Raw genomic sequence first — 21762 nt, forward strand, 5'->3', positions numbered from 1 at the left:
TTACATGCGTTTATAAATTTTTAGATGTCTTGATTAAATATTTTAATTAACTATTTTTTTTCTAATAGTTAAAAGAAAAATCTAGAATGTATGCCACCTCAAGAATACTTTCAGACGAAATAAAATGCTACATTATTCATTCATTTATTTTCCTACGACTTACTGTTTAGAGGTCGCCGAAGCAGAATGAACAGCCAACTATTCCAGCATATGTTTTATGCAGCGGATGCCCTTTCAGCAACAACCCAGTACTGGGAAACACCCATACACACTCATTCACACACACACACACACACACACACACACACACACACACACACACACACACACACACACACACCACGGCCAATTTAATTGATTTAATTTACCTATAATGCATGTCTTTGGACTGTGGAGGACACCACAGCACCAGGAGGAAACCAAGCAAACTTAGGGAGAACATGCAATCTACATACAGAAACGCCAACTGGTCTAGCCGGGATTCGACCCAGCAACCTTCTTGCTGTGAGGCAAAAGTGCTAACCATTGAGCCACCATCACCATTCCGCCAGATGCTATAGAATTTCTTTAAAAAAATGTTTTTGAGAGGTTATGAATATTAGAAATATTTTAATTTTAGTTGTTCTGGCTTGTTATAATGCTTACTATATGAACAAAATATGTAACATATTACATTCTGTGTGATTGGTAAATTTTGAAATGCATTGCTTTTAATTGTGAATGTTTTTAAGTGTGTTTTTAATGTAGTTGGGAATTTCTGTCCTAAGGGGTTCATTAGTGCCCTCTTATGTTTATACATCCACAAAATATTGTCATAAAGGGTAAAATGGTGCTAAAAGCAGAATGTTTAAACGGTCCGAAATATTTTGTTGTTCTCCTAAAACAGTAAATGCCAACAAGCCTGTAAACACATTTAATAAAAAGCAATAAATAAAATGGAATAAAAATAAAATATTAAATACTGTGTCTGTAAAAAAAGCCACTGTTAGATTACTAAGAAAATACAAAATTTTAAAGCATTTATCGGGCGAAGCAGTGGCGCAGTAGGTAGTCTCACAGCAAGAAGGTCGCTGGTTCGAGCCTCGGCTCAGTTGGCAGTTTGCATGTTCGCCCTGAGTTTGCATGTGTTTCCTCCTGGTTCTCCGGTCTTCCCCAATGTATAAAGACATGCGGTACAGGTGAATTGGGTAGGCTAAATTGTTCGTAGTGTATGAGTGTTTGTGGATGTTTCCCAGAGATGGGTTGCGGATGGAAGGGCATCCGCTGCGTAAAAACGTGCTGGATAAGTTGGAAGTTCATTCTGCTGTGGCGACCCCGGAGTAATAAAGGGACTAAGCCGACAAGAAAATGAATGAATGAAAGCATTTATCTAACATGACATACAGTTATTATTATTATTATTTCTTTTTTCAGATTAAGAAGGGATGGGGTTTTGACAGCCCATAATATTAGCACCTCCTGTAGACTGAAGCTGCTCTTTCAGGTGACTGACACTTGTGTCTGCTTAAACTAAGGGTGGCCAATATGTGGATGAGCTCACTCAGCATCCCAAGCAAAGATAAACCCACTAAACCCACACAAAAGGCCGTTTTGTTGTTATTCTGAGCTTCAGACAAAGGCAGTTCTCTAAAATCTGAAATTCTTAATCTTGTCCTTCCAAACAACACACAAATCTATTTGTTTTTATGATAGATGAATGACTTTTGCAGTTCATTTGACATTTAAAGAACAATATTATTATTTATATTGGATTTTTGTTTTGTTTTTGACTTATATGAATGTTTCAACAAAGCATTTACAGGCTTTTAAAGAAATATTTTCACTTATATTTGATTTTTTTTAGTTAATGGCTTCCAAGTATGTTCTGACAAAACATTAAAGAGTCTGGAAGAAATTATTTTTCCAAAGAACACAAAAGACCTGTATTTGGGACATGTTTAAATCCTGAACTGCTTACCTTCTGATAAGCAGACTTTTTACTTAATTTTAATAATGTGATTTCATTTATTTATATTTTTGATAGGAAGGAGTGAGGCTGAGGGAAGTCGATAGAGTTCGAAACAGTAGACCTTGGATTCAGGCTACACACCTGCACAGGTTAAACAAAACAGTCACGGAAAAGAAATCCTTTGAATTGACAAACATGACACCTGATCTATGGATCATCAGTCAGTCTGACTTAATGAGCCCTTGTAGAGACTGCTCCACCTGAAAAACGACATTTCGGTAACGTGATGCCCACTTATATAATGCCTCTCTCCAGTATGGGACTGATGCAGGACTGAAGAGGATGCTCAAATACACCTGCTCCATCATACATTAGATACAACAATACAGTTACCACTGCTGCAACGGATAGAGTAGGCTAACCTGTAAAACAGCTTCATAAACTCGTCAGCTTCCGAAAGCCAAGTGGAAATCAACGCTAAAACACGCGGATCAGGGGCATTTATGAGAGGAGAGTTTAGCCCTGTCTGATCCACTGATCCACCAGGAGGCAAGATGCCAGTCCAGATACCGGACGACACCGATTTCTTATCTTTTCGAGACCAATGTGAAAGTCAGGATGGTTGGGTCAGCCGTTATAATAAAGGATCAGTGACGGTTTGGTGTCGAGACGAGGAGTGCAAAAGTGTGCAGAAACTCAAGGCAAGTGCGCTGCAATGCGGATCAATAGACGCTGACGACTAGTTTGTTGACACTCTTTACTTTCAGTCCACACCGACATTACTGTCTAAAATTCGACTAAATTTAATATATTTTGCTTCTTTGTAGTCCGTAAGTACATTTCAATACTTGTACAGCATTTTAAAATCATAGTTCAACACATTAAGGCATGTTAAAATTAGTCAATGCACTGTGAGTTAACACGAATTTGTTTTCATTAGGTCTAACTAACGTTAAGAAACACAAATAAACAATGTATTAAAGTATTGTTCGTTGTTTGTTCATGTATATACATAAATCGACTTATTGCAATTACAATCAAAATGTTAACCATAACCGATTTCTGGTAAACCAATTGAGATGTTTTATAACTTTCTAGAGCTAGCTTTTCACTGTTGGAGAACTCTGCATCGTGAGGTAGTAAGCTGTTTTAACCTTTATTGTTACTAGTATTTAGCAATGTCTGTTCAATTACTCACCACTAAAAGCCACATATAATGATTTTTTTCTGTAAATTGAGTTACTCTTAAATATTTATTTGTGCGATTTAAGATTCTCCTTATAGTTAAAGTGTAATTGTCATTTTTGTACTTTTTTTCTATTTATTTATTTGTATAAGTATAATATTTACTACAAAAAAAAAACATTATTAAACATGGGGAGTGTAGAAAAACTAATTTGTGACCACAATGATTTGACTACAATAAACTTTACAATAAACTACAATAAAGCTTTTGGTTCTGTTCAAAGTAAATTTTTGAAAGAAACTTAACAAAAAAAAAACTTTTTTATCTTTATTTTTTATAGCAAATAGAAAATAACTGGTGAAATTTTACTAATATTGTCAATGACTTCATCCAGAAGTAACATTAGAAAAAGGGATTAGATATGAAATATGCAGTAAACAGAATATATACCAACAACAATTATACCTGTCATCATCTGTTATTTTCCAATGGGTTTTAAAAATGTTGATGTAAAGCTTGTTTGGCCTACAAATTTAAGAAAGAAGTTCACGTCCATTCTATACTGATTTATAGCTTTACCTATAATTCAAGAATTATTAACATCTGTTTTACAATACAAGTATAAAAAAAATGTGTGTACACACCACCAATGCTAATATTACAAAAAAACTGCGTATAAAAACTTAAAACATACACTACTATCCAAAGGTTTGTTTTTTTAACATTATGACTTTTATTCAGTGTGTACTTTATTCAGATGAGTTGTTATTGTTACTGTGACCTTTATTGTCCACTGTTGGCGTGATTTGTTCTGCAGTGTAATAGATTTACACTATTTGCCACACATACAAGACAGACAACACACAGCATTAATTGTACAAAAAACAGAGCTATTTTAGTAGAACTTCTATGTTAAGCAGCCTTGACACAATCTACATTGTAAAAGTGCTAAAGAAATAAATATGAATTGAATAAACAGCGGCAACTTCATCACATTTAAATTCAGGGAATCAACAGCATGAGAGACAAATGAAAATTTGAATCTGTTTGTTTTTTTCACCCAATATAAAGATCCTGAGGGAAGGGTTTGAAATGAATCAAAATGAGCATATCAAATGTAATGGGATGAGCTTTCTTTAACACCTGGATTTCATATAAATCAGATAACCCCTGCAATTTCACTCATGATACTTTGCTGCATGTATTTAAAACCTTAAACAATGATAAATTGATTAAAAGTGAATCAAGCCTTCAAACTAGTCAAATAATTACTACTTTGCACCAAAGTTCTTTAAAAAAAATAAAAATCTTGGAAAGCAACATTAAAAATTACAAAAATAAATAAATAAATAAAACAAATTACAATTTCTTAAGTACTGGCTCTTGAAGATTTAGCTGCCATCATTTTATTGTTAAAATACATTAAAAGTCTCTTAAAAAAATGAAACTGAATGTAAACCAAAGATGAAAACATATACAATGTAGAACAGCAGTATATCAGCCTTAGCAGTGCAAAAACAGGACTACAGTATATCTTCTAAGATCTTGAACAGTAGCTTTCCTCACAGACTGGAGACCATTTCAGAGAAAATCTTGGAGAAACAAACAGAGATATGGTTATGGGCCATTTGCCCAGGGGAAACTCAGCGTATACAGTAAAGCCGGCCAGGCCTGACTGCTTCATGATCCACAGTCTCTGAGATGAAAGACTGGTCTCTCAGGGACAGACTGCACCCATGAGATGTGCTGAAAAATTAAGAGCGGAAAAAGCGTGGTAGCGTCAGGCTCAGATGATGAAACCTGAGCTTCTCCTGCTGCCTTACCAGAGTCAAGCCCTTTATTTGGTCTTTTTGCATTAAAGCACTTCTGTTGACCTCTGCGCCAATGACTTAAAGCTGTTTGCATGAGGGCCATTTTTTGGGCAGGTGAGAAGAAGCTATTTAGACCCGTTACAGCTGCAAAAACGAGAGAGGCGATGGCAGACCTTCTTCAATAATTCACGCAGCTCGCCGGGGCACTGATGCGTTCTTTTCATGAATTATTGAGCTTCGTAGGCTTTGACGACATTCCATTCATACAGACTAAATAAAACGTGTTCCAAGCAGCCCGATGGAAATGAGGAGGGACTGATCAAGCTGGGGTTGAAGGGGGTTGGGAATAAATTATTAAATGACGCCAGGGTAGAGTTGATTGAGTTACACGGTTACTGGCGACTCGGAGCCATACAATATCTGATCACATTGCATTTGATGTATTCATGCTTACCTGACCCTCCTCCCAGCACAGGCCGAGTTAAAGGATAAGGTAGCTACCTTATGCATGGAAAAAAACAACAAAACGCCGGTTTCACTCGACACATGAGCTTGTAGGCCAACGTGTTTAAATTTAAAGCTGCACTGTATCTCTAACTCCACCGAAGATCCTATTATTCACGCTGTTTGCTGTGTCAACCTTCACTCTTTGTGACCTGACATGGCTCAGTCACACAGAAAGCAATGCTTTTAAAGATAAGGAAATTAATAGATCTGTGTATAAATGGGAGCTGGCCTTTGTCAGCAGAATGTCAGCACTTCATTACGGCTAAACTACAGGAGATTTTTCTCCGCTGAGCACAGTTTGAATTCAGCTGTAATGGAAAAAGTTCTTTTGATTTGAATGAGTTTGTGTCTGTCTTTTCTCTTAGATGAGAATCGTGTGCAAGGACGTGACAGCGGAGACTCTCTACGATGTCTTGCATGACACAAGCTACCGGAAAAAATGGGACACCAACATGATTGACACTTTCGATATTGGAAGGCTGACAGTTAATGCAGATGTAGGATATTATTCCTGTGAGTCATGTCTTTGTCTCCTTGTCTGAAATGAGCTTTTATTTCCACCTTGTTCCTGGAACAGCACACCAGTACACTTTTTAGCATTATTAAGCCAATATTTGTGCTTAGCTTGAAAATCATGTATTTATGGTTGAATGACTCTACTATATTCTCTGCATTGGTATCAGCAATAATTTATGATGTGACAAGAATAAAAATAATTTAAAATGACCTTACAAGAGAAATTCTGTGAGAATATACATATATATATAATATATATAATATATATATAATGACTTTTGCTGCTTGTTTAGGCTACTTATTTAAAATGAGTTCAAACAATGCAATTGCTACTTTTGGGACAACTTAATTGTTTTATGGTTAATCCACCTAAAGTTGAAAACACAATTTTAAACAATTACGTTAACCTAATCGATTTGTTTTGGGAAAACAAGAAGGAGTTGAATATCAAATCTTTCTTAAGTGCTATTTAACTTTGAGATTTTTTTAACACATTTTTACACATAATAGTTTTTAGTAACTGATTTTTTTTTGTCTCTGCCATGATGACTGTACTTAATATTTAACTACTTATTTTGCAAGATACTAGTATTCAGCTTAAAGTACCATTTAAAAAATGGCTTAATGGTAAGACTTTACAATAAGAGTACATGAATAATGATGTATTAACATGTAAACTAAACATTACTTTATTACGGACTCTAATGATGAGTTAATGCACGCGATAATCATGAACCAACTACAACATAAGTGACATGAGTTCATGCGTAAATAACGGCTACCTTAATTACTTGTTAGTACATGATTGTTTGTTAATTCATGTATTTACCACATAAGTTCACGCTTAATTTAACCCTCATGAACTTATGAGCTGTTAATGCATAATCATATCATGACTTTACTTGGAGGGGGACATCATCATATACCTTTTCTTAACTACTTATGAACCCCTTATGGACGTGCTTCTAGTGTGTTTACAGTGAATAACAAAAGAAAAGAGTTTTGTTAACCTCAACAGTGTAAACACAGGAGTTCATGACTAGTTAGGGATAAATAGTGATGTGCCACTCCAAGTAAAGTCATGATTTACTTGTACATTAACAGCACATGAGTTCATGAACTTATGTGGTGATTAATACAGGAATTAACAAACAATCATGTACTAACAAGTAATTAAGGTAGCCGTTATTTACGTGATTAGAGTTGGTTACATTTCGCTTAAACTTAAATGTTATTAATACATTAGTTAACAACATGTACTAACCACAAATTAAGGTAGCTGTTATTCACATGTGAACTCATGTGACTCGAAGTTAGTTCATGATAAGAGCATGCTTTAAGTTATCATTAATTCTTAATGAAGAAATGTTTTATTTGCATATTAAGACATCATTATACATGTACTGTTATTGAAAGTGCTACCGGCTTAGGTTAATTAGTCAAGTAACTGGACAATAGAACAGTTCTGTAGCCAGTAGAAAAAAAAAAAGTCTTAAGGAATAAAATACTGACCTTAAAAATATTTTAAAATCTACAAGAAAATAAGACTACTAGAAAAAAATACTATATGATAGGGCAGTGGTTCTCAAACTTTTTTCATCAAGTACCACCTCAGAAATTTTTTCTCTCTCCAAGTACCACCAAAATGAGCAGTATTGAAATACAGTAGCGTAGTAGGCCCAGAAAAGTAAAGTAAAATTAAAGTAGCTACAACTCTGCACAGTTAAAAAACGTGGCAGATTACCTCAGAAATATAGGCTATATGTCAAATATGGCATATTATATACATCATTTTTGATAAATTTTGAAATGTGTGAAGCATGTACATGACATATTTCATTCCTCTACACGTACCACAGTTTGAGAACCACTGTGATAGGGAATACTGTGAAAATATCCTCGCTCTGTTAAACAGCTCATGGGAAATATTTGAATACTATTAAAATTTCATAGGAGGGCTATAATATATATATATATATATATATATATATATATATATATATATATATATATATATATATATATATATATATATATATATATATATATATATATATATATATACATACATACATACATACATACATACATACATACATACATACATACATACATACATATATATATATATATATATATATATATATATATATATATATTTTTTTTTTTTTTTTACATTTAAGTCTTTTGAGAACTTTGATTACAAGACGTAGACTTAAAGCTTTTTCATACCAAATGCTATAACCATAAGAATAGAAATAAAAAATAAATAGCCACAATGATAATGACACAGATGAACTAGATTGTGTGTTGGATCTCATTTTCAAAACAACATAATTGAAGATTATGAAAAATAGACAGCCAATCAAAATGCATCCTTTGGAAAAGCACAATCATTTAACACTAACTCTCATGGGCCGCTTTATTTTTAAAACAATCAGCACATAAAACTGTTGGTACTGTTTCACAAAGCAATGTCTATGAATTTACTAATATTTATGTCATTATATTTATTACTAATATACATGTCACTGTCCCCTGATATCATGAACTCATCCTCACAAATGCCATTTAGTGTCTCTAATACTTGTTTGGCATCAATAAATTGCCTTTTTTATTTACCGTCTCTAAAACTGATTGACGTCTGAAGTGAGGAATAGGGGGGTATTTAATTCCATATTTGTTATGTACAGTTGAAGTCAGAATTATTAGCCCCCCTTTGATTTTTTTTTTCTTTTTTAAATACTTCCTAAAGGATGTTTAACAGGGCAAGAAATTTTTCACAGTATGTTTGATAATAATTTTATTGCTAAATAGTTGTATTTTTTTTCTAGAATAATTTTTATTAAAAAAAAAAAAAACATTTTAGGGACAAAATTATTAGCCCCTTTAAGCTAATTTTTTTTTCGATTGTCTACAGGACAAACCATCGTTATACAGTAACTTGCCTAATTACCCTAACCTGCCTAGTTAACCTAATTAACCTTAAGCTTTTAAATGTCACTTTATGCTGTATAGAAAAATATATTTATAATTAAAAATATATAGTCAAATATTGTTTACTGTCATCATGACAGCGATAAAATAAATCAGTTATTAGAAATGAGTTATTAAAACTATTATGTTTAGAAATGTGTTGAAAAAATCTTCTCTCCGTTAAACAGACATTGGGGAAAAATTAAACAAGGGGGCTAATAATTCAGGGGTGCTAACAATTCTGACTTCAACTGTACATGTAGCAATTTTTAAATGCAAATAGCTAATAATTTTTTCATTAGTGATGCAAATTTGTCTTGTTATATTTCCATGCTTTAAACCACATCTTTGTTTACTGTCACAGGGAAATGTCCAACTCCACTTAAGAACAGAGACTTTGTCACCATGCGGTCATGGCTTCCTCTTGGAAATGACTATCTGATAATCAACTACTCTGTCAAACACCCGGTATGTCTGTGTTTGGTCCAGATTGTTAGGTCTGTAGAAGTTATGACTGTATTAGTCATTTTGGCAGAGCTCATAATATAGTCCCAGCACAGTGTGTCAGTCGGTATGTAGGTCAGCCTTCCAGGTCTTGAGTCTCTTGAAACAGAAGAGGACAGATCAGTGGCAAAAGTCTGACAGTGGTATCAAATACACCGTCGGGTGATCCAATCCCCATGTTGTAATGAATAATGATTTGTCTAACGTCAACGGTTGTGTCTTTTCTTTATTTTCTCCATGGAAAATCTGACACAAGATGTTGATTGCTTGTTTAATGTGTACAACTCTTCAATATACTAATCAGTCCTGGTTAGATATTTATTCGTCCGGGTCGTCATTCATAGATGTGCGGTGCATCTGCTCAACAGGGTAAAAAACATATCTGGTAATTAACAGTATTTCATGATTGACAGGAGTTTCCCAGTTATTTACAGAAATAAATTGCAATATAAGAACTTGATCTCTGCTCTATTGCAATTTTGCAAAAATGACTTTTATTGGCATTTTAGTAGCTTTGAACAATAAAAAATTATATTTGCAGAAATGAGTCTGAAAAACGACAGAAAATCTGCAGGCAGTTTATTAACAGATTTTTGTACCGTAATTTACATACAAACACAGTAAATATATCACTTATATGAAAAAGATCAGTTTTTTTAACATCTAAAGGTTTTGGATAAAAGATCAAGGTCCCATAATGCAATTCAAAGCTTAAATAAATGAAAACAAAAACCGAACATGAATGATGAAATATGGAAAACTGCTAATTTATGAAAATTTTTACAGTGTATAGTCTTTTGGTTTGTTATGAATTTGTTACTTTTATTGTAATTCAAAAGCGACTAAGCCAAAAAGAAAATGAATAAATGAATGAATATCGTAATCCATAATCTCTATATCTAATTAGCCATTTCGTGCTATTGGTTAATGTCCCTATTGTTTACTGACTACTAACTGCCATTTATCAGATCTTGAGTGTGATAGAAAATGTGAAATAGATTTTTTACTGCAGTTCGACAAAGTTAAGTAAATTTTTAGACATTGTCAATTGTCTCGGTTTTATCCAATAAAATAGTTCGAAGCAAAGTCAATGCTTTACATTTATGCATGTCAGTATAACGAAGCAGTTGCTTTAATCATCTTTTATCATGAGACAATGATTCATAAGAGATGGTGGTGCACTGAAACTGCACTCATCTCTACTGTAAATCTGTGAAATACAGTGTGAAAAAATGTGTCTCCATTTAATAAGATGGGAGAAAAATCCATGCTGTGAACCTTTCCTGAAAAGTGAAGCGCAAATATTTCAGTCGCCCCCTGGTGGCTGGCTGCAGTATCGGTCAAAAATCCCACTTTCTCCATGTAAAGGAATGGGATGTGATTAGAAGTAGGCGATAAAATGTTAAAAAGATTATTTCAATATATTTTTTTCCAGTTTTAAAACTACAATATATTTTATAAATGTGTACTATAATTTTTTAATATAGTTTATATTCGTGTAATTTGTGTTATATAGATTATTGTTCGTGTAAATCATGTGGATAGGTCTCAAATCAGTCGAGTGATCGTTGTTGCATTTGTATTTATACTTAATGTATTCCTATTTGAATAACGCTGTCATGGAACCCACATACAACAATGTTTTCCAGTGATTGTGGTGATATAAATGTATGATTTAATGGATGACATGTTTAATTGTAAATCAGAATATTTATACACAATTTGAACAGGTGTTATTGTTATACTGAACAGAAATGTACATTTGATTCATGTCCTCCAAATCAGTGTATAAAAATAATACAAGTAACACATTTAAAATTTTAATAAATATTTATTATAAATATTCTGCATCAGGTTTGTAAAATGCTCATGTGGCTGACATGTCTGTCATGTTACATGTAGTTTAAATGAACAAATAATGACAAATGTTTTCTTTAACGTTCACCCATGAGCAAAAATCTGCCATTAAACTTTACAATTATTGTTGCTCACTTACAAAACTTAATTATGACTTTTTTTTGTAGCTTTTATGGATTTTTAGTTAGAAAGTAGAAACTATATTTTTATTTACACAGAAACTATAAAGTTTGCATTTCAAATAAATCTGCTTTTTTATTTACATGTCTGATAACTAATGTTTTGATCTGACAGACCTACACTACGTTTCATCCCTAATAAGCAAATTACTGTTTAACCTCATTCCCTCAAATTATTGAGATATCTCTTGTCAATATTGCACATCTCTCCTCAAACATATTTCATGTCTGTGTATTTATTTATAAGGTCCAAAGTCATGTATGCTTAGGGTTTTATACTATTTCTAAACTGGTTAGTTAAATAATGGTCAAACTTGTTTGTGTAAATGATCAAATTTTATAATAAGCTCTAATCTTTAAATTAGCTCATGAAACTAAGCTGTCGCTGTTGTTATTTTTCAGGAATACCCACCAAAGAAGGATTATGTCAGAGCTGTGTCATTACTAACTGGATACTTGATCCAATCCAATGGAGCAAACAGCTGTACTCTTTACTATTTAACACAAGTGGACCCACGAGGTGAACTTTCCTTATTTCATTTATGGTAAAAATAAAAACTAAAGTAAATAAAGGTTTCACTTCGAAAAGTTAGTTCACTGGGCTGAGAGCATCAGAAAGCTTCTTCTTTGAAAGTGGAAAAGTACACTGTGAATATGCGTGTTTACATGACACTTACACTGTTTACACTTTCAGAACTGTTGCCGTTTATACAAGAACTCCATGGCAAGCCATTTTAACATTTAATCTATAAAACATCTATTTTTATGTTACCGATACTTGTTTTTTTAGATACTATTTTTTCAATAACTACTACTACTCATTCATTAGCTAAAAATGTGTATTCTTTAGTATTTATTCTTTATTTACCATTTAAAATGCACTAGTACCTATTCATTATATAATAAATAATATAATCATTATATAATTATGTAATAATTTTAGTTATTATATTTAAATGGTATCTGTTTTGACTAGTCATGACATAAGAGTACAAAACAGACATGAGATGTAAAATAATTTTTTTTTACTAATAATTACAAAATATAATAGTGTCTAATGGGTGGCATGGTGGCTCAGTGGTTAGCACTGTTACCTCACAGCAAGAAGGTTGCTGGCTGGAGTCCCAGCTGGGCCAGTTGGCATTTCTGTGTGGAGTTTGCATGTTCTCCCCTTGTTGGCGTGGGTTTTCAGGTTTCCCCCACAGTCAAAAGACATGCTATAAGTGAAATTAATTGGGTAAGTAAATTTTCCATAGTGTTTGAGTATGTGTGTGTGTGTTTGTGTGTGTGTGTGTGTGTGTGTGTGTGTGTGTGTGTGTGTGAGAATGTAAGAGTGTTTGAGTGTTTCCCAGTACTGGGTTGCAGCTGGAAGGGCATCCGCTGTGCAAAACATATTCTGCAATAGTTGGTGGTTCAAGTAATGCGTAAAGTTACGCATTACTTTTAAAAATTAAGTAATAGTATCTGAGTTAAAGAAGGCCGCTGGTTCGAGTGGCATTTCTGTGTGAAGTTTGCATGTTTTCCTGATATTTCCGTGAGTTTCCTCCGGGTCCTCCGGTTTCCTCCACAAGTCCAAAGACATACGGTATAGGTGAAGCGGGTAAGCTAATTTGTCCATAGTGTATGAGTGTGAATGAGTGTGTTTGGGTGTTTCCTAGTGATGGATTGCAGCTGAAAGGGCATCCGCTGGGGAAAAAATATGCTGGAAAAGTTGGTGGTTCATTCCACTGTGGCGACCCTAGATTAATAAAGGGATTAAGCCAAAATGAAAATGAATGAATGAATTGCACAAAGTTATTGAATTTAAAATACTGTGTTAAAGTACAACTATGTAATAAATAAGCACTCGTACTTAAAAAAAAATTACTTGTATGATGAAAATATTCTTTTATAAACTAAATGTTAAAACGGCTTGCCATAATAACACTACATCAAAGCAGTTCAATTTCATTATGATGTTTTCTTTAAAAAGTGTTTAGATTGAAAGCCTGTTTCGTGACGTAATATTACATAACATGTTGAAGATCCTCTCCTTTTTTCTTCTTCGTTTGTGTACAATGTGGTGCTGTTGCGAGTGAAGAGCCAGGAAGCCTTTGAATCTTCTGCTTTACACATATTTTATGAATTTGCTGATGTCATCTTTTCCGTGCTGCTCGGAGCGATGGCTTTGATTATTAATGTCTTCCGTTGCTGTGATGCACCAGCTGTTTGTGACCAGTGGGACAGACACTTACAGTCAGTTTATTACAGCAGACGCCAACGACACAGAAACAACATTAAAGTGTCTATCAGAGGCGTTTGCGGGAAACAAGAGTATTATTTTATAAAATTACAGAGATTCCAGGAGTGTACACTTTTTGAGTTTACATTAGTGTTGTACTGGTAACACTTTACAATAAGGTTTATATAGTAAAGAATGCATTAACTATCGGGACCTGTTTAGTGCTACTGAGTATATATTTAACAGTGGAATATCTTGTTTTAAAAGGTTATCTTTTCTTTTTCTTTCAGGGTCTTTACCCAAGTGGGTAGTGAACAGGGTCTCACAGTTTGTGGCACCAAAGGTGAGAACCGTGTGCTTGTAAAGATTTATATTTAACCTTTGCTTTTATATATATGTGCATAAGAATGACACATTTAAAAACTATGTCTCTAAAAGAAGTGTAAACTGTTATTGGGAAATATTATTGCAGACAATCATTTATTCATTCATATTCCTTCGGCTTAGTCCCTTTATTAATCAGGGTCACCACAGTGGAATAAATCGCCAATTTATCCAGCATATGTTTTACACAGCAGATGCCCTTCTAGCTGCAACCCAGTTCTGGGAAACACCCATACACACTCATTCTCAAACACACACACTACGGCCAATTTAGCTCATTCAATTCACCTGTACTGCATGTCTTTGGACTGTGGGGGAACTGGAGCACCCAGACGAACACAAGGAGAAATTGCAAACTCCACACAGAAGTGCCAACTGACCCAGACGGGACTCGAACCAGCAACCTTCTTGCTGTGAGGCAACAGTGCTAACCGCTGAGCCACTGTGTCGCCCTATTGCAGACATGTTACGTAAAACATTGGAAAATAATAAAACAGCATTAAAATTGTCATTTTCCAATATTGGAATATAATTAGATTTATTATTTTAATCTAAATATATAAAATAACTGAAAAAATTTTGTGCATTTTCCAGTGGCAGGGCATCAGCTGTGTAAAACGTATGCTGGATAAGTTGGCGGTTCATTCTGCTGTGGCGACTCCAGATTAATAAAGGGACTAAGCCGAAAAGTAAACGAATGAATGGATGTTTGTGCAACTTCATTCATTCATTTTCGGCTTAGTCCCTTTATTAATCTGGGGTCGCCACAGCGGAATGAACCGCCAACTTATCCAGCACATGTTTTATGCAGCGGATGCTCTTCCAGCCACAACCCATCTCTGGGAGAGCTCTTATGATTATAAACAGTAAAATATAGTTATTGTAAAATATCAGTAAAGATGTTTTATAAAATATGTAAAAAGTATATCAGTTTTGAGTATGGTATTATTTCAATTCATATTTTTATTTTTTTATATACTTAAAAAATGTAATTAATTGCAGCTTTGCTGGTAGTAAAACTCAACCTTACAAATTTCAGTTTTCCTCTGCTTCCATCTGCTGGTCACAAAACAGCAATTTCTTTTGTGTGTAAATGCTGCACTCCATTTACTCCTCTTCACTCCAGAGTTTTGAAGAGATGAAGGGTCAAAAGTAATAAAAATAATTCATTAAAACACATTTTCTTTAACATCTCGGTTTAAAAGCAAAGATCACAGAAAAATTTCAATTCTATAATTTTTACGAAATGAAAAGAAAAACTCAAACAGGTTTGGAACAAGTGAAAGGTGAAAATGATTAAGATAAATTTTGGAGAACTGTCCCTTTAAGCATGTAAAATGACACTTCATTATTCCCATAATTGCTCTCACTCTTAAGTTCCCTTTGTAGGCCAATTTATCCCATTTGGAACGCACCAATAGACACATGATGTAATGTAAAAAAAATGTAATGGTCCAAATCTATCGATCTTCTTCTGCACATGCAGGCAATGAAAAAGATTTACAAGGCCTGTCTGAAGTACCCTGAGTGGAAGCGAAAACACGAGCCGAATCTGAAGCCATGGAGGTACCCGGAGCAGAACACACTGCCCTGCATCAACGTGGCGGATCTGACGGTGCAGAGAGCAGATTCACTGGAGAACATTGACGAGAGCGGCGTCAGCGAGGAGAAAGCCCAGCACCACAGCGATGATGACGAGACCTAAAACTGCTCTCTCATATCCATCCTGGAGATCAGGCACAGAACAAACTAACATTATAGTGTTTGCAGAGATTTCAAGACCTCCATACACTCAACACAGTTCTGTAGTCATCTTTTATCATGTATGATCAAATAAAACATTCAAAGTTAATGTCTTACAGATTAATTTTTAAAGGATTAGTTCACACCAAAAATGTAAACCCTTGTGTCGTTTCAATCCCCTGAGACATTCTATCATGTTCGGAACACAAATGAAAATATTTTAGATGAAATCCAAGAGCTCTCTCATCCTCCATAAACAGCAACAATTAAAGACGTTTAAAATTGAGAAAATTAAGCAAAACTTTTATCCATACATTTCATGTAACTTCAGTGGTTCAACTGTAAACATATGAGCCCCAAAAAGCAGTAAAAAAACTGTAAAGGTTTTCTCTTCCTCATCGGGTCATCAGAGTGCAGATTTTCTTTAAACAATAAGTACTGTATTGCTCACAGTAAACTTGCACCAGGACCTTTCATTGATGCAAAAGATCTTGGATTCATTCATTCATTTTCTTGTCGGCTTAGTCCCTTTATTAATCCGGGGTCGCCACAGCGGAATGAACCGCCAACTTATCTAGCAAGTTTTTTTGCAGCGGATGCCCTTCCAGCCGCAACCCATCTCTGAGAAACAAGATCTTGGATTTAATATAAAAAATCTTATTTTGTGTTTCAAAGAGGAATGAAGGTCTCAGGGGAGTGTAGAACAACATGAATGTGAGTAATTAATAACAGAATTTTTGGGTGAACTAACGCTTTAAGGTGAGATGCTGCAGACAAAATGCTTTTTTTCATGCACTTGTAAAGTAATACTAACATATATTATCACACTTTATCAATTTTGTCTATTGATTTCAATTATAGTACACATTTTAGAGCCCATTTTGTGGAAGTGAGTAGCCTCCTACATAAACAGTTTTATTTAAATCTGTATTTTAAAGGATATTAGAGAGGGATATGTTCATGTGTTTTATTCTACAAAAAATGTGAAGTTTTACTTTTTACATTTTTATTTTCTTCCTGTTTGTGGTAGTGTTTGTATTATGGAATAATCCCCTCTGTAAAAACATTTGACACTAATTTGTTAAAATAAATGGTAACTCTTTAGTGCATATTCCCGCTATTAAATATTGGCTTATTTCTAGGGCCATGCAAAATCTGCGGACAATTTTTGCTATTTCTGCGCAGAATTTTGTTAGCAATCTGCAGATTTATGCTGAATTATTTTAGCAGTATCGTTACTAAAAAAACATGTGAAATAAAAATAATATCTTTTTAACTTTGATTCTATGTTTATTTAATGCAAATCCAATTAGATCCACTTATTCAGAAAACAAAGCAAGTCTGTCATATAATATATCTACTAAATATGACTTTACAGACTGTACTGTATATAAATCAAATTAACATTTTCATATTAGTCAATAATATTACTGCAATTAATTTAAAACTGAATAAATATAAATGTACATACATTTTTAATAAACAGAAACAAGCGGTAAAGAAATAGAATCAATGATGGGCTAAAAATCTGCTGAATTCTGCATGCGCATATTCCGTGTGGGCCTTCTTATTACCTGCATATTATTAAGACATTGGCTATATATAACAATTTATAAAGTATGATCTTATTTTACATCCAAAATCCTACCCTGTACCTAAACCCAACTACTATATCTTACTATTAATAAGCTGCAAATTAGAACTTTAATGAACTAAAAATCTTAGGTAATGGTATGATAATAGTGAGAATTGTACATAAAGTAAAATGTGACAAAAACAAAAATTTAAAACCTTATCCTGAGATTTTTTTATGCTAAAAATGTACTATATGCAAACTAGCAAATATTTAATGAAATAAGACATCATTTGCATATTCAAATATAGCATTTTAAAAAAACTTGTAATATGGTCCATTTGAGTATTAGTGCTCCTTCAACAGACATTTCACTGACTATAAGAAACTTTGCAAGTACATGTTAACTTACATTAACCCTAACCCCAACCCCAGCCTAACAGTCTAATTTAAATCTAACGAGAATTAGTTGCCATGCAGATGCAATGTAACTTAAATTCAACAAACGAACCATAAAAATAAAGTGTGACCAAAAAAGGTTTGCAATTCTTCTATAATGTGCTCAATCAACTGAGGAAGTATAGTTGGTGACAAATAGTTATTTGTCTGCAGTGTCTTACCTTAAATATTCTGTAAGTGTAATGACTTTAGTACTCAACATTTTCCAACCCCAGTGCAAATGTTTATAGCATACCCCTATAAATGCTAAATTACTCCTGTGTCAATCAGTTACAGTATATAACAGGTAAAACACATCTTTCTGCCCTGTATTCAGAGGTGAAGGTTTCCCGAGTGAGATTGCTTATAGCTGTGTCCCTCAACCACGTTCCTGGGGAACCACCAACACTGCATGCTTTGGATGTCTTCTGAGTCTGTCACACCCATTACAGGTCTTTCAGTCTCTGCTAATGAGCTGATTATCTGAATCAGGTGTTTTTGGTTAAGGAGACAATTTAAATGTGCAGAGTTGGTGGTCCTCCAGGTATGTGGTTGAGAAACACTGGCTTATAGCAAGGACTTCCACCAATCCTTTTCCATCAGGAGATTCAGTCTGTATTTCACTGCCTTGAAGACCTCAGGGGCTGTAAAAATCAACTCTGTTTAGGTTTGGATCTCTGTGTGTGATTTTCACTCAGTGGCATTTTTCTTAATGCATTGTCCTAAGAATAAAATGTTTGCTCTTGTATTTATAAAACTGGTTTTTAATTATTGGTAGTAGTAGTGTTGTGGGTGGTGCAGTGGGTACCCTCAAGAAAGTTGCTGGAACAAGCCTCGGCTGGGTCAATTGGCATTCTTGTGTGGAGTTAGCATGTTCTCCCCATGTTCACGTGGGTCTCCTCCGGGTGCTCCGGTATCCCCCACAATCCAATGACATGCGCAATGCAGTAGGTGAATTGGGTAATCTAAATTGTCCGTAGTAAATGTGTGTGAATTAGAGCAAATAGGTGTTTCCCAGTGATGGGTTGCAGCTGGAAGGGCATCCGCTGTGTAAAACATATGCTGGATAAGTTGGCAATGCATTCCGCTGTGGAGACTCCTGATTATTAAAAGGACTAAGCCGAAAAGAAAATGAATGAATGAATGAATAAACAGTAGTGTTGTTTTTTATTTTTCCCCTCAAAACAAAGTGTAAAAGGTTAAAGGTTACCTACTGGATTAAAGGGACCTACATGGAGGAAAATATGACCAAAATTGAATTGAATTTAATTTATGAAAGAATGAATGAATGAATAATAAAATAAACAGTAAATAAATTTAATTTGATAAAATACTCAAATTATTCTAAATGGTTTATTTTTTAAATTGAGATTTTTATCAATTATAAATGGCTTTTAGTTTTAATAATACAAATAATAATTCAATTTATAATTAAATATATAAGCAAGAAACAAGTATAATTTAATTTATAATTTATAATAATAACAAATATAATTTAAATAAAAAAATAAATAAATATAATATAGATAACATAACTATCTATTGTTTAATAACAGCTATTACATAATTCATTAAATAATGAAAAATGTATATATTTATTTAATAGTAATTAATTTTAAAATGATCCTAACAATGTAACATAAAAATATTTTTAATAATTTTTTACAAATACTTTACAGAATTTTTTTTTTCACAGTATTACACATACAAATACAAATTAAATTAAATAAAAAAATTGAGAAATATACAGTTGAAGTCAGAATTATTAACTCCCCTGAATTATTAGCCCTCCTGTTTATTTTTCCCCCAATTTTTGTTTGACGGGGAGAAGACTTTTTCAACACATTTCTAAAAATAATATAATAACCCATTTCTAATAACTGATTCATTTTATCTTTGCCATGATGACAGTAAATAATATTTGACTATATATTTTTCAAGACACTTCTATACAGCTTAAAGTGACATTAAAGGCTTAATTAGGTTAATTAGGTTAACTAGGCAGGTTAGAGTAATTAGGCAAGTTATTGTAAAATGATGGTTCGTCCTGTCGACTATCAAAAAAAAAAAAAACCTTAAAGAGGCTAATAATTTAGACCTTAAAATGGATTTTAAAAATATTAATAACTGCTTTTATTTTAGTTGAAATAAAACAAATAAGACTTTTCCGGAAGAAAAAACATTATCAGACATGCTGTGAAAATTTCCTTGCTCTGTTAAACATCTTTTGTGAAATATTTAAAAAATAAAAAAAATAAATAAATGGAGGGCTAATAATTCTGACTTCAACTAATATATTATATAAATACGCAATAAAATATAAATTATAAATTATTAAAAAATGGCTTTTAAATTTTAGAATGAGAAGTACTCCACATTTTAGAAGTTATTGGGAGTAGTAGTGCAGTAGTTGTGCAAAAACTGAAAGCCTGTGAGCTAAATAGTATAGAGAGAAATATTTTGCATTTTTATTTATAACTTTAGCTCTAAGGATTTGTTGTTTAGAGTAGAAAAGCTTTCCTCTGTCGTTTGGCAGTGAGGAAAGTTTATTCACAACAGTATCCTTTTTCTTCATCCATAAATGTACAGCTGTGGACCACTCCTCAAAACCTCTATTGTCTCAGACACTTCCTGCTTCCCATCTGAAACAGTTCCTGCCTACATCAATCAGATCGGCCTGTAGGGGAGAAGAGGAAACTTCAGAAGTGAACCCTCCGGCTTTCTCTCACATTAAGCCTAATGTCTTCACTTCATCTGCAGCTCTCAACCTAAAAACCCACTCTATTGTCAACCCTAATGACGTCACTTATGTATGACAGTAAGATTTATACTGCAGGCACATACAAATGCACACACACACACCCATATATACAGCTACCACCTCAAATATCTTCTAAATATTTTTGATTTTATGATAACATTTCCTACTAATTCAAAATTAAGGTCTAGTCATTTAAACATTTTTATTTTTTATTTTGTTTGCATAAAATAATAAAATCTAGTAGGCTATATACTGTACAGTGCACAGCATAATTGAGAACACCCAATTTTGAATATTTTGTATCAATTTCTCAGTGAATATAGGCAATGTATTTTGGTGCATTTAAACAAAATAGGTTTATTAAACATATATATTTAATACATTTATATTTTAGTCACCAAATATATTTAGGAATTGAAAGATAATACAAATTCATTTCAAACTAAATATTGCACACAAAAAACTACAGAAATGCAACTATATGTTTCAATTGTTTTGCTTTTCTTGATTTTTCCTCTTTTTTAAAATTTGTATTTAAGATTGTTCCATAACATATACATTTGGGTGTACTCGTTTTTGTACTGTTATCGTAGGGTATTTTGTTAGGTAAGATTCAGTACTGACTAATCTAATGTACATGCACAAATATAATATTGTAGCTTGCTATTAAAAACTATGAATTATAAAGATAGATGTGAGGGGTGTACTTGTATATGCTGAGGGCTGTAATAATAATTATTGTTATCATTAAATCTAGTATATTTATTGTAATTTAATATGAAAGTTAAAGTTCACTTTTAGATGAACAAAAACCAGTGTTTCAAGTTAAGAAGAATGAACAAATCCATATTTTAATCCATAATAATCCTGTTTTATTCACAAAAACATGAAGACATCTGTTATTTTCCCAATTTTCAAATTCTGAAAAAAGCTAAATACTCTCTCTCTCTCTCTCTCTCTCTCTCTCTCTCTCTCTCTCTCTCTCTCTCTATAAATATAAATATATATATATATATATATATATATATATATATATATATATATATATATATATATATATATATATACACACATTTGGAAGAAATTTTATCAGTAATAAATCCAGTTAAACCAAGTTGGGACTGTGTTGCTAATTTTGCTGGATTGAGCAGTCACGAA

General features: G+C 33.2%; 1 protein-coding gene across 1 annotated transcript; it reads left to right on the plus strand.

Moving 5' to 3' along the window:
- Positions 1-2261: 2261 nt before the first annotated feature.
- Positions 2262-18598, plus strand: stard15 (StAR-related lipid transfer (START) domain containing 15). The gene is made up of 6 exons (XM_001337418.6): positions 2262-2649; positions 5818-5965; positions 9309-9412; positions 11887-12004; positions 13996-14048; positions 15576-18598. Exons 1-6 carry the CDS (start codon positions 2503-2505, stop codon positions 15792-15794), a joined length of 789 nt encoding a protein of 262 aa, XP_001337454.1. The 5' UTR covers positions 2262-2502; the 3' UTR covers positions 15795-18598.
- Positions 18599-21762: the final 3164 nt, after the last annotated feature.

The sequence above is a fragment of the Danio rerio genome, chromosome 14 (genome assembly GCF_049306965.1).
Source record: "Danio rerio strain Tuebingen ecotype United States chromosome 14, GRCz12tu, whole genome shotgun sequence".
In the NCBI taxonomy this organism is placed as follows: domain Eukaryota; kingdom Metazoa; phylum Chordata; class Actinopteri; order Cypriniformes; family Danionidae; genus Danio; species Danio rerio.